General features: G+C 49.7%; 1 protein-coding gene across 1 annotated transcript in view; it reads right to left on the reverse strand.

Annotated features, from left to right (window-relative positions):
* Positions 1-1,209: 1,209 nt before the first annotated feature.
* Positions 1,210-16,399, reverse strand: part of SEZ6L (seizure related 6 homolog like) — a 46,868-nt gene continuing 31,678 nt past the window's right edge. Inside the window, exons 12-17 of the mRNA XM_036354386.1 lie at positions 15,734-15,925; positions 10,433-10,627; positions 9,946-9,978; positions 8,141-8,252; positions 6,523-6,625; positions 1,210-4,327 (exon numbers count right to left, since the gene is read on the reverse strand). Of these exons, the coding sequence (XP_036210279.1) occupies positions 4,298-4,327; positions 6,523-6,625; positions 8,141-8,252; positions 9,946-9,978; positions 10,433-10,627; positions 15,734-15,925 (665 nt within the window). The 3' untranslated portion in view covers positions 1,210-4,297. The remainder of the gene's footprint in view (positions 4,328-6,522; positions 6,626-8,140; positions 8,253-9,945; positions 9,979-10,432; positions 10,628-15,733; positions 15,926-16,399) is intronic.

Consider the following 16,399-nt stretch of genomic DNA (forward strand, 5'->3'; position numbering starts at 1 on the left):
TTCAGCTTTTCTCCCCACCAGGTCCTGTCCCAAAGTAGACCCCCTTCTGGTGACGTTGGGAGGACCCTGCGAGACGCCCACAGCTAGAACCCGGCACTTGATTGGGGAGCAACATGAACACAGAGGCCCCTGCTCAAAATGACAGCAGAGCATGAAGCCAGGCATGGGGCTCCTCATAGCCCAGGCACCTACCACCCTCACTTAGATCCTGCGGACTGAAACGGGGAGGCAGGGCCCAGGGCCTCTGGGACGTCCCCGCCGTGTGGTCACACACCAGGCCTGGGTCCCTTTCACGGGCAAGGGTGAAGGACACTAGCTAACTCCCCACCTAGGGTCCTGCTGTATCAGAAGCCACCCATTCCATCAGCTGCCTCTGCTCAATGAAGATGACCCTGCCAGGAAGCCAAGTGTGCCTGCTTCTTAGGATCCTGAAGGCCTCTCCGTAGACCAGGCGGAGGCTGCCCTCTGGTGGCTGAAAGGGACCCCGCACCCTCCTGGCACTGACCGTGCAGCACATCCGGGGCTGCTCTGTTGGTTGACGTTCCTTCCTCCAGCAGACGTTTGCGTGCCCACGATGTGCCAGGCAGCTACATTGCGAACAGCGGTAATAAGAGCATGGTTTTAGAATGGCGATTTCTTAGTTTGGTGCAAACAAACACATACTGAAAGTGTAAGGAAATAACTAGGAAATCCAAAACGATTCCAAAATAAAACGTGTGTCTAAAATGTCAAAAAAAAGGTATTAAGCCAGTTATTATTATTGTTGTTGTTACTGTGTTACCTTGACAGGGGAAGGAGGGGGAGAAGGAGGGGAATGAGAGGGAAGGAGAAAGAGGAAGAGGAGGAAGAGGAGGAGGAAGCAGCAGAAGAGGGGGAGGAAGGATAGGAGGAAGAGGAGGAAGAAGAGAGCGCCTGTCAGGAACCCAGCCAGTGGCACCTTGACCTCGGACGTCCCAGCCTCCAGAGCTGTGAGAAATAAGCATCTGTCTGCAAGCTGCCCAGTCTACAGCGTTCCGTTAGGGCCGCCTGAGCGGGCCCGGACAGGGAGGGGAGCGGTATGTCTGGTGGTGGCAGTGGTCTGGTCTTGTCCAAACATTACCCAGATGTCCCCCCAACGGTCCCCAAGGTGCAGTCCTGCCTTGGCACTCAAAGTTTCAGTGGGGGTCTCCCCACCTCATCCCCAGAAAAATGACCTCCCCACAGACTTGACTCTTTTTCATTTGTTTTATTAGCATCAATATATACAAAGTGGAAAATGACGTCCTTTTGTTATTCTCGCTTAGAAAGTTGGTTTGGGGATAAAATGGAAATGAAAACATCCCAGGAGAAAGCCTCCCTTTGCGGGTGCTGACAACTCCGACGACCCACCATGACCACTCGAGGGCACAGAAAAGTCATGCTCTTTGGACTCACCCCAAAGAAAGGTCATTTTTGCCCAAGTCCCTCCCGCTTACATAACCGCCCTGACGACGCTCTGCACGGCTGTTTGGTGGTTTCCAGAGCTACCGGCCAGGGGTCCCGTAGGCTCTCCAAGGAGCTGGCTTCAGAAGATCCGGTTTAAAGCATCAGAGAGCGACCAGAATACTTATGTTGGCTCAAGAATTCTACGCCCCCATCTCCTCCCCAAATAGCAGGAGGAGGAGCTCTGAGCTGACGAGGGGAGAGTGTGTGCGCCTTACAGCACAGGGGTGCCGGCTGACACATCCCTCGAACAGGAAGGAGCCTGGGAGACACGTCATCACGTGCATCTTGGAAGCGTGACATCTCTGTAAACACATTTCCTCACCGTTTTAAAAACGGAGTGGCTTTTCGGAAGGTCCCGTCGGTTCTTGAGTTTCTCAAGATGGCATCCTGTTGGAAACTATTGAATCCCAATGGGTTTTCATATTGATCTTGTAAAAACAGACACGCGTGGACTGAAATGAGATGCCTGCCTGGCACACTGTTGGCACTAGGAGGACGATTTCCTTACCTTTACATGTTACAGATACACACTCAGGACAAAAAACACACACCAGCCTGTCCTTGCAATGACACTGTATACAGCGTCCAGCTCGCGTGCGCGTGCGGTCCACCTTCAGGCTAAAACGAACGTTTAAACTGTGGTCACAGGGGCTGTACTGCTAAGACGGAGCTAGGACACTGGTGTCCTGGAAACAAAAAAAAAGACACCTTTTCTGTCCCTCCAACAACCAACACGAATCCCTGGGCCATGGCATGGCCAGTTCTCAGGTTAGAATGAAGATTTTACACTTTGTCAGTCTTTACGGAAGGCGAGTGTTTCGTTTTCACGCAACCACAGCAGGTTCTACAATGAAGAATCATTCATAGAGTTCTTGCCAGATGCCCTGGGTTAGGGTTGGAGTCATCATCAAAGGAGAAATAAAAGCAAGGATTGGGTTCTTTCTGCCTCTTGAGAAAAGGTCAAGTTATTGGCATTGTTGGTCTTTCTCCAAACATGGCATCGCTCACTAAGGGTTCTTCCAGAAGACGGGGTGGGCTCTGGTGGCCGGAGAGCGGCCTCTGACGGTCTCTTGCTGAGCACCACGCGTGTCTGCCGGAGAAGCAGGGTCTTCTGGCGGGAGGAAACCTTCCAGCCTCAGACTTCCGAGAATGGACGAGGTGCAAGCTCCTTGCTGGAGGAGGGCACGTGCCTGTGTACAAAGCCCACTGCCCTATGCTGCCCCAGAGGTTTCCAAAGCAAGCCACCCAAACACGGATGCCCAGACTCTCCCAAAGGCATGGCAGCCGGAAGTATCTGCTCTTGTGTGAAAACCAGCTGATTTAAAAACAATTCTAGAGAGCGTGCGTGGGAGCCAACGAGCACCCCAAAAACACTGAACCTGTGTGCCATCGGCTGTCACTAGGGAGGTGACTGACATCCCCATATTCCTTCCTGGCATCCTGTATTTAGGAAAGACTCTTCCTGGACAGTTAGTTATTCGCTCACCAGTCCCCCCGGGTTGGGATGCAATGATCCTGGTAAAATATAAGGATGCTCATGCGATGAGTAAGGTGCTTTATGAATTCCTTTCCGGCCTGCAGCGCCTCCATTCTTCTCATTGGGGTTCAAGTTGTAGGATGAGGATTCCTTTGTGGTTTTGACCCCCCCGGTTCTGTTTCTTTGCATTCACCCCCCTATTCAACCTCTGGACCAAGTTTCCAGACAATAGAAAAACAGTTTCTTCTCATAGAAACCTCCCTTCCCCTGAAATACTTGATTGCAAATATATTAGGAAATCCCGCCTTTAAGAGAAACAGGGCACTGGAGTCTCCCCATTTTGAGGGCTCAGGCATTCCAGCACCCCAGGAGAAGAGCAGAGCGCACCCCGATCTCAGGACATGGCACCTCCCCTCCCACACACATCCTTCTCACTCTGTGGACGAGGGGATCCTGCTGCCAAAGGCTGCGGCTCTGCTCACAGTTGGAGGGTGGCCTCGCTGAACAAGGTGATCGATTCTGAGGCCTGTAGCCTGAATGACCTGCTCCTTCATTGTTGACGGAGTGCAAAGCAAAAACATTTTATTAACTCGATTCCCACGACCAGCGTTCTCCCTTGCCCGGTTCTTCACGGGAACTCTCAAGTCTCTCATCCTCTCTGAAAAAAATTTCCTTGTCATTTATCACTCTTCTAGAAAGAAAACATTTTCTCATTTTGCCAGCATCCAGGGAGGCAAGGGCAGTAAAAGAGAATGTTTATGCAACATCTTGGCTGCTCTCAGAAGGGGCATGGGAGGGAGGGGGTGTGGCCAGGCCCCTTAGAAGCTGGGGAAACTGGAAGAGGGAAACACACGGATTTGTTTGGGAGCCGACCTACTGAAGTATCCACGGGAAATTCCAACCCAAGTTAATCCTACAAAAAATTACCCTTCCCGACCTAACCTGGGGACTGCGATTGGTACTAAACACACCACGGGCCTGGATCCCAAAGACACATGCAATTCGACGCAGCCGTAGGATGGCACTGCTGATGGGAGAAACGACCCGGTTCTGCTGTTTCCCCCTCTACTGCTGTGTCTGCCATCTCGCAGATCTCCCACCGGCCTCCGGAAGCGATTGAAGCTGGGACACGAATCTGACCGCAGCGGCAATACATCCAACCACACCTATCTCCATTTTAAATATAATAAATACAGTGAAGAAAACAGTACGTCTTCCATAAGGAGTCTAAAGAAAAGACAGCCGGACACTCTGGGGGTGTTTTGATCAAATGCCACATGGTCTCTGGATGAATTTCTCGAGGAGGTTGTAGTTGAGTTCATAGCTGTGAGTTTCCCTTCTCAAGTGTAGCTCTATCTAGATGGAAACTTCATACTCTCTGGTTTCCTGCAAGAGAGAGAAGCATAGATCTATTGAAGCTGGTGCGGCAGAGTGACGTGTACTTGGTTCTAGCTCTTCATCCCTCCCGTGTCCACAATGTTGGCCAGGCGACACTGCCGGGCCTTCTGCTCTGACCCTGACTTGCTTTGGCTGATGGGTTCTAAGGAGATGGGTCACGAGAGGGGCCTGAGAAGTGCTTGTGTGTTTCTGCGTGTGCCCTGCCCTTCTGCCATCACCATGAGCAGAGCACGCCTTGGTAGCCATTAGTCCCAGCCGAGAGGTGAAGGACATGGAGAGCCGAGCTCAGTCCCCCAGCCAGTGACTAGCCAATCCCAGATGTGTGAGTGAGCACAGGCGAACCAGGCTACCACCTAGCTGAAACTAGCCGGAAACGCTGCCTCGCAGACGGATGAGTAAATGAACGTGCTGCTTTGAGCGGTTGGGTTCCGGGACTGCTTGTTACGCAGCGTGATGATAGTGCTAGGTAACTGATATACTGTTCTAATAAGTATCAACAAGGTCTGGTTTCTAAAGTGCTGTTTTTTCATCAGCTTGATCTTTTTAAGGTTTGGGAAACAAGTTACATGGAATGCAAAATAACATACGACCTCTTCTTACCAGGTCATATCTGAAATGACTGAAATATATATGGGTAGCAACTAGTTCAATTTCTCTGATGTTCATGGAGTGTGTGTAATGTTCTCCAGGCCCCCTGGGCACAGGAGCGGGGAGATATAAGGAGCCATGGGCTGTGCCCTGGGAGAGGTCACTGTCACATGCTTGAATGGAAGTCTATGGTTTCTGCTGAGCCAACACAGATATACAATCATGCCTGTGCTTCATGGTATATGGAGTGTGGTGGGCAGACAACCACCTGCAAGGAGTTAAATGCTGTTGATAACCCTGTGAGCTTGGAGGGGGAATCCTTCCCCAGTCAAGTCTCAGATGAGACCGCAGCCCTGACTGACACCTTGTGAGCCCTGAAGTAGAGACCCAGCTAAGCTGTGTCTGGACTCCTGACCTACAGAATCTATGACATAATACATGTGTGTTATTTTAGACTCTAAATTTTTCAGTAACATTGCTACACATCAATGAGTAACTAACACAGGAGGTCAGAAGAAGAGGTGGGTGAGGGAACATCAGTAAGGACAAGGAACAAGCCGAGTTTATGCTGCCCAAATGCTGAGAGGTGGTTGTACATCATTACACAGTGAATTTGAAGGGTTGTGATTTTGCAGAGTCATGACTAATCTTCTGGTTCCTCCCCTGTGCCTCGGGCCTTTGATGGGCTCTCCCTTCTCCCTGGCATCTTCTATAGCCACCATCTAAGTTCTACTCACCTTACATGCCTTAGCTTCACATCACTGGCTCAACAATGCCTTCCCCACCATCACTTCTTAAGTGTCCCCCATCTTATACTCTTGTAGCAGCCTAATTTCCTTCATGGTCCTTAAAAATAATGACCTGTTGCAATCAAGACATTCATCGGCATATTTGATCATGTGAGGCTGAAGGGAGGCGGGACAGTGTAAGGAGTTATGGCACCGGGTAGAGTTTGCATCCTGGCTACAGACCGTGCCCTCTGGTGGTGTGCCAAATCACCTCGGCCAAATCACCTTTTCCTTGTTCTGAACCTCATCATCCTCATCAATCCACAGTGAAAACTGCAGAATCAATCACAGGTAGTTACAAGGATTCACGGGGACCATGCACTTAAGGTGCTCAGCCCATGACACATATTATTGTTGTTATTAATAGCTGTCACCTGTGCAAGACCATATGCACATTAATGGCTGGATCGTGTATACTGGCTCATGACTATGTCCCTAATAGCCAACACCAGGCCAGCCACTCAAATGTGTAGGATGTTGCACGCTGCCATTCATGAGGGCGTGGAGCTCAATAAGGTGTGTGCCCATCTCAGCCGTCTCTCCATGGGTATCCGGTGCAGCCCCTTCTTTCTGTGGTCCTTCTGCCAAGAGCGAGCAGTGTTACAGTGTGTCATCGGCTTGCAAAGAGAGCTGGGTGCTCTCAGCAGTTAGCTCCATAAGGGTCATGGGGGATGAGATGGGACCCTGGCCACACCTCTCTGCCAGTGGCATCGTGGGCAAAAGGAAATGAAACCTTCAGTTTTGATGTCAGGGAATTCAGAGCAGACAAAGAGGGAGGCGCCCGGGAGCGAGGAGAGACCAACTCACCCCTGTCTCGTAAATGGGGTTGTCAAACTCGGTCTCCACGGTGATCTGGCTGTAGGGGTGAGAGTACATCAGGGGCAGGCGGAGGTTGGAATAATAACGACATCTGGAGAAGGGAGAATGAAAAAGAGAGCAGTTACTCCTCCCGAACTGGGAGACACTTTACTAAACCCGAGGGCAGCGATGTTCAACCTTTTCCATCTAATGGCACACATAGACGAGTTATTAAAATTCTGTCACACACCAACAAATATATATTTTGCTGCTCTGATAAAAAATAGGTGTAATTTTGATTGATTTATGAAAAGAAAAATTGCCTATTTTTTTGTTCCAAAGTGACTTTAAAAAAATCAGGTACCTATACTTATATATAAGGATTTCTGGTACCAAAATTAACGAATCAGATACAACCTTCTTATTCCACATGACTGATAAGATGCAACTCTATTATATCACCTGTATATTTATGGTTCAAGACAGGGCATTCGCAACGGAAGGCTATGGTTGTGTTGGCTGCTGTCACTTTTGTCATTTGACAATCTGAGGCACACCCGCTGAAAATGGCTGCCTGAGGGGAACAGCAAGTGAGCCTTTCTGAGTACCGGCACCTCCACGAATGACAAGGGGGATGTGTGGAAACAGCTTCTTGTGGGTGAGAATCCGAGTGGGGTGAAAGCTGAGATCCTAATTGCCCTCAACTTCTAACCCAGTCGGTGATGACTGGAGCCTCAATACCTCCCCTGACTGCAGAGGGCGCGGAGCTTAATTCGTTTTCGCCTGAAAAGTGACGGAGGTCCCTCTTTAATGCAAAGAGCAACAATAACAATAATGAGCATTTATTGAGCACCTGCTGATATTGCGTTGCATCAGACTACCTAGTTAAAGGTGGTTCCTCCTCTGTTTCCACTCCTTCCTTCACTGTGTTTATACAGTGTTATTATTTGTGTATTTTCCCTCTTCCTCCTAGACCAGTGGTCGGCAAACCGCGGCTCGAAAGCCACATACGGCTCTTTGGCTCCTTGAGCCTCTTCCATAAAATACCACGTGCGGCGCGCACGTATAGTGCGATTGAAACTTTGTGGCCCATGCGCAGAAGTTGGTTTTCGGCCTGGGCAAGTCTATTTTGAAGAAGTGGCGTTAGAAGAAGTGGGGGTACGTTCACTGAGGTCAAACCCTCAGATTGAGGACGTTTTTAGTAAAGGCCAGCTTAGGAGTACCCTCATTAAGTTAATAACAATGTACCTACCTATATAGTTTAAGTTTAAAAAATGTGGCTCTCAAAAGAAATTTCAATCCTTGTACTGTTGATATTTGGCTCTGTTGACTAATGAGTTTGCCGACCGCTGTCCTAGACTGTAAGCTCCATGAGGGCAGAGAAAATCTATATGAGGCAAATACCTGCCTCAGGGCCTTTGTACATGCTGTTCCTCTTATCCCAGGTTTGCAGAGCTTACCTTTGCATTGCTTTCAAGTCCTTACTCAAATGTCATTTCACACAAATGCCACTGTCCCCAAACTAGAGGTGGAGATGCTGGTGTTCAGAGAGGTGAAATGCCCAGCCCCTCAGGACACGAATGGATGAGGAGGTGGCAGCCCCCCAACTCACTCCGGGGCTCCCTACCTGGTGATGTAAATGTAGGCTCCCCCCAGCAGTAAGGAGATGATGAGGACTGGGATGAAGATAGCCAGCGCCATAGTTCCTCCTTCCAGTGATGTCTCCGCTGCCGCTTCTGCTACTGAACACACAGCCAGTGAGGCCTTCATGTCGCATACGCTCAGCCCACCCGGGTCCCTGGCTCCCAGTCCCGCACCCACCCTCCCATCCCACACCCTCCCAAAGAACCGATGTCAGTGAGCCTTAGCCTCTGGAGAACCATCTCCAAGGGGGAAAGAGGCGGAGCCTAGAGGAGTTCGTGCTGGTTCTTTTGCAACTGAGTCCAGGCCCATCCTTGGGTGAGGTGGTCATGGGGGAGCCGAGAATTACAGTCCTTGAACCCTGATCCTACCATGCCCATTTTTCTTTGGTGGGGGGTACAGTTGAAAGCTGGTTAAAATCCAATTCAAGGGAGAAATCCCAAGTGTGCAAACCAGGAAGGCAGATTTGCTGGCATTCCATGGAGTGGAGGGAGCTTGTTGTACCCAGACTGGAGGGTCCCTCCCAGGGCTGCTTTATCAGCCCCTCCAGGAGAGGGCGCTGGGAAGCTGGGGCCGGTCTCAGTCCTACACACCCAGTGGTACCCCAACGGTGAAGACCCCATTTTGATTCTCAGCGGCCATGGCTGCACATTCTCTCGGCCTCCAGGTTCCCTCTGCGCTGCTCCGTGCCATGCCCAACAGAGCTCGGCTGCACATCAATCTAGAATTCATTACCCGCCACTCTATGGAGTGTGCAAAAGTGACCCTAACGCCCACAATAAACGCAGGAGCACAAAACAGTACATTAGCGCTGTAATCTCTCCGCAACCCCACACATTTGAGACATTCCCATGGTTCACTGGTTGGCAAAGGCAGAAAGGGGATGGCCTGAAAGACACTGGAGCCACGCAACGTCCTCTATCCCCAGGGGCGTGACTAATAACACGCTGTTCTATTTGAGCCCCGGCTCCGCCTGCTCGGATTAAAACATCATCTGTTACTAGGAAGAGTGACTAATGCCATGCGATCCCCACAGCCCCAGGTTCTGAGGGAACCTCTTATTGTCAGGAAGTTAAATGGCTCCAAAAATAATAATGAAAGCGGCTCCACTGGTTACAGCTTTAAAAACCAACAACCATCTGGCACCATCGTCCAGGCGAGTGGATTGGGAATGCCGAATGGAGGTGACACAGAATGCAGGATGGTTCAGGTAGGAGAGGGGCTGCAGGGGAAGGAGCCACCACATGAAAACAGAAGTAAATCCTAGAGAGCTTTCAGCATCTGCTGCGCATTAATAAGTCTTACTTGGAAATTCCTAGTAAAAGGAGAACCGGGAACAAAAGGGCACAGGGACAGATGCGTTGGGGAAGAGAAAGACTAAGGGAAAAACAGACCACAGACCACCCCTGGCCCGTTTCCCTCCTGAAACCAGGAGGATGCTCAGCGTAGGCGGGGAGACATCATTGGGTTTAGTTTCTCCAAAGGCACCACGTGGTTGAAAAGTTTTACAAACAGCTGATGCCTTTGTCAGGCAGAGGGACTCTTAGATTTCCTACTCTCATGAGCACAACTGGCATCAAATCCCTTCCAGGTCAGTTAGGACCGTGAGATGTAAATGCAATGACTTTTTCTTTGCAATCGCATTTGTTTTGAAATGATCTTCGGCAGGTGAAGGAAGATGTTTTGTTATTGTTAGTTTTTTGTAAGCACCCGGCCCAGGATGGTTTAGGACCTGCCCTTGCTTTTTGCTATGAGCTTGATTTATTGGGTGTTTTTCATTCTGGGACTCACCTTCTAACGCGTGTTCAAAGCTGTCTTGATTAACTGCAAGAGACACAGAAAGCATTGGTCAATGTCAAGTGGATTCGCCGTGCATGTTACGGGGCCAAGAAGAATGGGAGCAAAGGCCCATGCCACGCTTTCCTGAAGTTAATGTTATTTATTTATCCGGGGCTGCTGCATTTGCTGAACATTCCTGGATGCTTTCCCTTCCCCGTCCCTTCTACTCTCTCTCTCTCTCTCTCAAAAAAAAAATATCAATGGAAAGAATATCCTTGGGTGAGGATTAACAACAACACGGTGCTAAGCAAGGAGAAGGCACTGAGTCACAGTTCCATCGGCAGTGGTGTTTTCCTTTCTCGGTGGGAGAATAACGGTGGTGTCTTAGATTTGATGAAATGCAGCAGCTCAGCTTCTGGAGAAGATTCAGAACCCCTGCCAGCCGGTCCTGACATCTCCGGCTTCCCCCATCCCGTGTGTCTCAAGTAGGTTTCCTCACCTTTACAAACAGGCAGCGGCCCATTCCAGTGGGACGGCTGTCCCAGGATGCACCGGATGGTCACTTCGCCCATGAGCTCGAAGCCCTCGTAGCACATGAAGGTGAGGGACTCTCCTGGCAGGTAGAGGCGCTTGTACAGGATCTGGTACCCGTTCTCTGGTAACCCTGGGTTGTCACACGCCAGGGACTCTTCCGCTGAAACGCAAGCCAAGAGGAGCTCTGGTGAGAGGATGCGAGTCTCTGGGGACTCCTACTCAGAGCCAGCCCGATCTGGCTTTGGCCGGTCTCCGCAACATTCTCCCTCTACATCCCCACCTTGCACTGAACTGGTTCCCATTGCCCAAACTCACCTTTTTGTCTCCTGCCTCTGGGCACGGGTTACCCATGGGCACGGTAGACTGTACTGGGCTGTGGAATATGGGTTAATAAAATCTTGGTTCTGCTACTTACTAATTAGCTGTGTGACCTCCAGCAAGGGCCACGGACAGATTCTGAGCCTCAGTTTCCTCATCAGTAAAATGGGAATAATAATAGTAGTACCTATCTCATAGGGACTTGGAAGATGAAGTAAGATTATGGTGTAAAATCCTCTTGGCATTTCCTAGATACTCTATAAATGATGGTGACGTTAAATTATAAAAAACATTCCTTCTGCTTCTCAACTCACACCTTAACTGCCCACCCAGGCTGGATCAGTCTTGTCTTTCAATTCTCATTCCTCATTTCTCCACCTCCAGGAAGTCTCCCCGGATGCCTCCTACCCCTAATTCAGTCACTAGTCTTTCCAGTTCTTCTCCCACCCCAGCAGTATTTATTTAATCATTGTACATCAGTTTCCCTCACTGTTAAGGCTTGCTTGAAGCTCAGGGCCTGGTATACAGAAGAAGCATCATAAATGACCCCAACCTATATAGTAGGAGCATCATAAATAACCTCTGTGGGTATTGACTTCTCAGAGCCTCAATTTCCTCATCTGTAAAATGGGCCATGTCAGAGGGTTGCGAGGAGGATTAAATGAGCACATGCATGTAGGTGAGCAGCACAGAGTGAGCACCCAATAAACACTGGCTATTTGTGTGGCCTTTACAATTTCTGTTGTCTTTTCATACCAAGTGTCTTTTCATACTATCATTTACTTAGTTTCTTATTTCTGTTGATTTGCTTTTCCATTGAAATTGTGCAATACAATTTAGCCTCACCCCTATTTCTATAATCACAGATTTCAAAGGTCAGTTTCCATCTTCTTAACAAAACAAAACACCAGAGAGTCAATCTGGGCACCGCCTCAAGCCACGTTGTCTCACCAGGGGTGTATAAAACACTCCTTGGGAAATGCAGCCCAATGCACTGCACTTTATAGCTCATGAACCCCTGAGTCCAGAACCCACTCATTTGGAGGGAGGGTCCAGCAGACACTACTCTGCCCCTCTGCCAGGTTTGTGCCAGGAGAGGGGTATAAAGTGGAGAACTAGGAGAGTGTGGTTTCCATTTGCCCAGAAGTCAGTCTAGTGCAGTGATGACAAACCTTTTGAGCTCGGTGTGTCAGCATTTTGAAAAATCCTAACTTAACTCTGGTGCCGTGTCACATATAGAAATTTTTTGATATCTGCAACCATAGTAAAACAAAGATTTATATTTTTGATATTTATTTTATATATTTAAATGCCATTTAACAAAGAAAAATCAACCAAAAAAAATGAGTTCGCGTGTCACCTCTGACACGCGTGTCATAGGTTTGCCATCACTGGTCTAGTGGGTGAGAGAGAAGGCTGGTCAGGTGACTGCAACCCAGTGCAGCAACAGCTGTGATGGGAAGCACAGAGGACAAACCTCGCCTGACCCGGTCACGGTCATGGGTGGGGAGGTCAGGGGTTTCCAGAAGAAACCTGGAAACCAGTGCTCAGCTGGGAAAGTGAGGGCTCAGGCTGGAGATGGGGGAATGGGAGGTGGGATGAGGTGCAGATCTGATTCCAGGTTGCTTCCCTCCCTCCTGGGTGGAAAAGTGAGGATCCTTATGTGGCAAATGCGTGCATTACCTGCAATGTAGCCAAGTGGCCATCAGGTGGCAATGGTAACACAGAACAATTTCCCCACAACCTTTCCCTTCATAAATGAACAGATCAGTGAGGAGAACAAATATTTATGGAGCACCTCTTACTAGTACAATGATGAACAAGATAGACATGGCCCCTGCCTTCATGAAACTTAACAGTCAGGTATCCACAAATATTTTCTGGATGCCAACCCCGTGCCAGGACTGTCCTGTCCCTGGGAGATAGTAAATGAGAGAGGATAAACTCTTAGACCTGGATGTAAAGGAGGCTGTTGCCAGCAGGTTTAGGGAGATGAGGGGAGGCGTCCTCACCTGCTCTCACCTGGCCGCACTACAACCCCCTCGATTCAGTGCCAGGGTTCCACCCCTAAGGCATCTTGGGGACAGTGCATCGATGGGAGCTTTTACTAGGGTCACAGTCTGGCCACATGGGCTCTGCCAGGGCCTCCTGGGGAATCCCTAAGTGCTTCTCCAGAGAGCCACCCATAAAACCCTCACTGAATTTGTCATATCATCACTCTAGGTAGCGTGGTTTATGTCTTCTGGATGGGAGCCTGAGGAGTCATTTACCACGCCACCGCCAATAAAGGCCACATCAGTATCACTAACAATAACGACGATGGTAACAGTAACACATACTATTGAGCACGAGGGATACAAGAATTAATGGCTACAATCCCAGCAAGTGAGTTATGTGTTTGCTTCTCTGAATATCTGAACAGATCATTTCAATAGGCTACAGCAAGTGCTGTGATAGCTGAATTGTAGGTGCCATGAGAACTCAGAGGAGAGAAACAGGACCTAGTCTAGGCAGTCAGGGAGGTCTCCCTGGAGGAGGTGCTGTTTATCCATTGCTATTTTCTTCATAGATTTGTTTTCCTCCGCTCATCTCCAATAGTCCCCAGGCTTCATGAGAGCATGGGTTATGTCTGCTTACCCACTGCTCTATTTTCAGGGCCCAAACACCACCATGGTTCCCAAACTGTGCACCAAGGTGTCCTGGGGTGCCACCACGAACTCACAGAGGTGCTGTGAGATTTTGTAAAATTTTGAGGAGACACAGTGACATCTCTCAGACCCTCGGGAACTACTAGCTCCAGGAAGGTCCCAGTTTCAGCACGAGACAGAGCTACGTTCCCTTTACTGATGCCTAGTCTTTGCAAAGCTGGCTGTTCCGTGGTTGCCGTACTAAGAGACAAGAACTGTGACAAATCCACATGGAACAGGAAATGACCATGGCAGAGTCCAGCCTGATGCTGAGGTTTGAGAAGTTCGGTGGAGTTCCACAGGCACATGTATCCCTGGAGTAGTAACTAGTTATTTAAGAGTGAAATAAAAATATAATCTTTCAACTTCTGTGTTACTTTCTCTAAAAACTACGAAGTTACCCCAATATAGCTAATTATTAAGGTGTTTGGAAAAAACTACTTAACAAACAGGATTATTAGGTATTTTTGGCCTGGAAAATCGATGAAAGAATTCCTGAGACACCAAGGGTATCTTGAGTTGAGAAAGTTTAGGAAACACTCTCCTAGCATCAGCCTGCATGTTGAATGGCTAAATGAGTTGCTTCCAACAACCCTGCCTGGTAGGGAGTATTATTTCCTTTTTCAGATGAGAGCTCTGAGGCCGAGAGGGCAAGCTACCTGTCCAAGGTTACCCAGCAGAGCTGGGAGTGTGTTGACTGCACTCTTTCCCCTACCAATGCCTGACCCCTACCAGTGCCTGACCTGTCTGTTCTTGAAGCGTCTTGGGGTAAATGGACTAGGCAAGAACATGGCTTTGAGTCCCAGCGGCCCTGAACAGAAGCTGGAGGAAGCAGAGCTTATACAGTTTACTGTCTGTATCAGCAGCTTGTTGGTGGAAGATCTTTGTCAATAATCAAGCACTGGAACTTCGCCCAGAAGCTGGCACTGCAGTGATTGTGGGGCGGGAGAGGGGGAGATGATAATCTTTCGGGGGTTCATCAGGCTTGAATGGGAATCCTAGGATCTCCCCTTCCCTGCTGTGTGGCCTCAGGAAAGCTACTCACCCTCTCTGGGCCTCCTTTCCTGCTTTTAAGTGGACACACGTAGCATTCATGCAGTTTTATGAGGTTTAATCGTGTTCATGTTGGGGAAGGACACAGCACAGTGAAGGTGCCCATCGGATCGGGGCTGTTCCTTCGTTCAGTAGAGAAAACACCTTAAAGCTGTTTTGCGTCTGACAACCTCATCCTTAAAAATGCCCTGAGAACCCCGACGGTAACCTCCCTCTCGCTCCAGGCACCTCGCTGCAAGAACTGGACCATCCTCTCACCTCATGCGCCATCTCCCACCAGCCTCGCCTGCCTGTAATGTCGCAAGAACCACATGGTTACTTTTTAGGCTTTAGGGAGGATCACGAATCTCCTGCCACCCACTGGGTGCGTGAACTCACTAGCATGGGTATCGCGGAAGCTGTCTTCCCTGACCCTGCAGCTCCGGCGCTGAGGTTTCAGGGAAAGGCGCCCTGAAACGAGGGAGACACGCTTCTCGGGAACCCAGCAGCCGCGGCGGCCCAGAGGGCCTTTGGAGACTGTCCTCATTAGTGGAGTGCCGTTTCTTTCTTTATAAAAAGGGTATCGCCTTCCAGGGTTTTACAATAAGCTTTTATTTTTAGCTTTTCGTGTCTGGATCTCTGCAGCTTCAATTCCCCACCCTCCCAAGTCACCAGGAGGAAACAGGAAGGGAACGTGCTTCCCAAGCTGAGCCTCCTGGACCACCACTCTCCACCTCCCCTGTCTGGTGAGAATAGACCCTCCAGTTTTAGAGTGACCTGGGAAGCCTTTTTTGAGTTTTTACGGTCAGGAAACCCAAAAAGGTGGTGTTGTTTTTTTAAACCAAACATTTGCTTTGGTGGCTCCACATAGACAAGGCCAAATAGAGCTTAAATCCACCCCATTCAGTCCCTGCGGACCGTCTGGGTTAACTGGCTGTGTGACTTGCGGCAATGAGATCACCTCTCTGGACCTTTTGAAACGAAGCCAGTGATGCCATGCTGACCAGGCCACTGGGGAAGGCACGGAGGGGCCTTTGGCAAAGGACTTAGCGCAGTGCCTGGCACACTGACGTGAATGTCGCAGCACCCCTGTGTTCAGTGCGTGCTAGCTCTGTGATCGTCATAATAACAAGCACTCCCAAAGGGGGGTGCCTTCCCTGAGCAGTCCAGTCAGTGTGACTAAGAGGCAGCAACATGGAGTTTTCGTTAAGTCAATAAACAGGACTCACAGACACAGTGGGGCAGGCGGGACGTCCAGATGGGGGTGCCGGTCTCGCGGCTGTAGCAGGTCAGAAGAGAGCTCCCCTCCAGTACGAAGCCGGGCTCACACGTGTACTGGATGGTGGTGCCTACCAGCAGCACAGGGTCCGAAATCAAGCGGGTCGAGTGGTCCACTTCCCCGGGGTCGGTGCAGTACATAACTACGTGAGACGAAAGCAGACCAGGTGCGCGTTAGGGCTCTCGGTGACCACAGATGAATGACAGAAGGATCTAGAAAGGTTCCTAACTTAAGCTCCTTTCCCGCTGGGAAGATAATGCATCTCCGGTGCATCAAAGGTGGCTGGAGACTAGGCCGGGATGAAAGAGATTTGGATGTCAAACCACTTTCAGGAATTTGCCCAAAGATACGTTTGCTTTGCATCAGGGCCCCAGGACCTACGTACGATATACAACCTTGTACACCTCTAAACGTAGCCCCTCCCTCTGCTACCAGGAGTATTTCCCTTTCTACCCCTTTTTAAGACACCAGATTCAGCTGCCACCAGACATGGCTGGCCCCACGCCTGAGGGGTCAGGCAGGAGGAACCAGGAGACTGGGGCGGATTCTGTGTGAATGAGGTCAGCTACCTACTATAGGGGTTTGAACTGGGACTCCAAGGTCCAGCTTAACTTGT

This window comes from Myotis myotis, unplaced genomic scaffold, assembly GCF_014108235.1.
Source record: "Myotis myotis isolate mMyoMyo1 unplaced genomic scaffold, mMyoMyo1.p scaffold_m19_p_20, whole genome shotgun sequence".
In the NCBI taxonomy this organism is placed as follows: Eukaryota; Metazoa; Chordata; class Mammalia; order Chiroptera; family Vespertilionidae; genus Myotis; species Myotis myotis.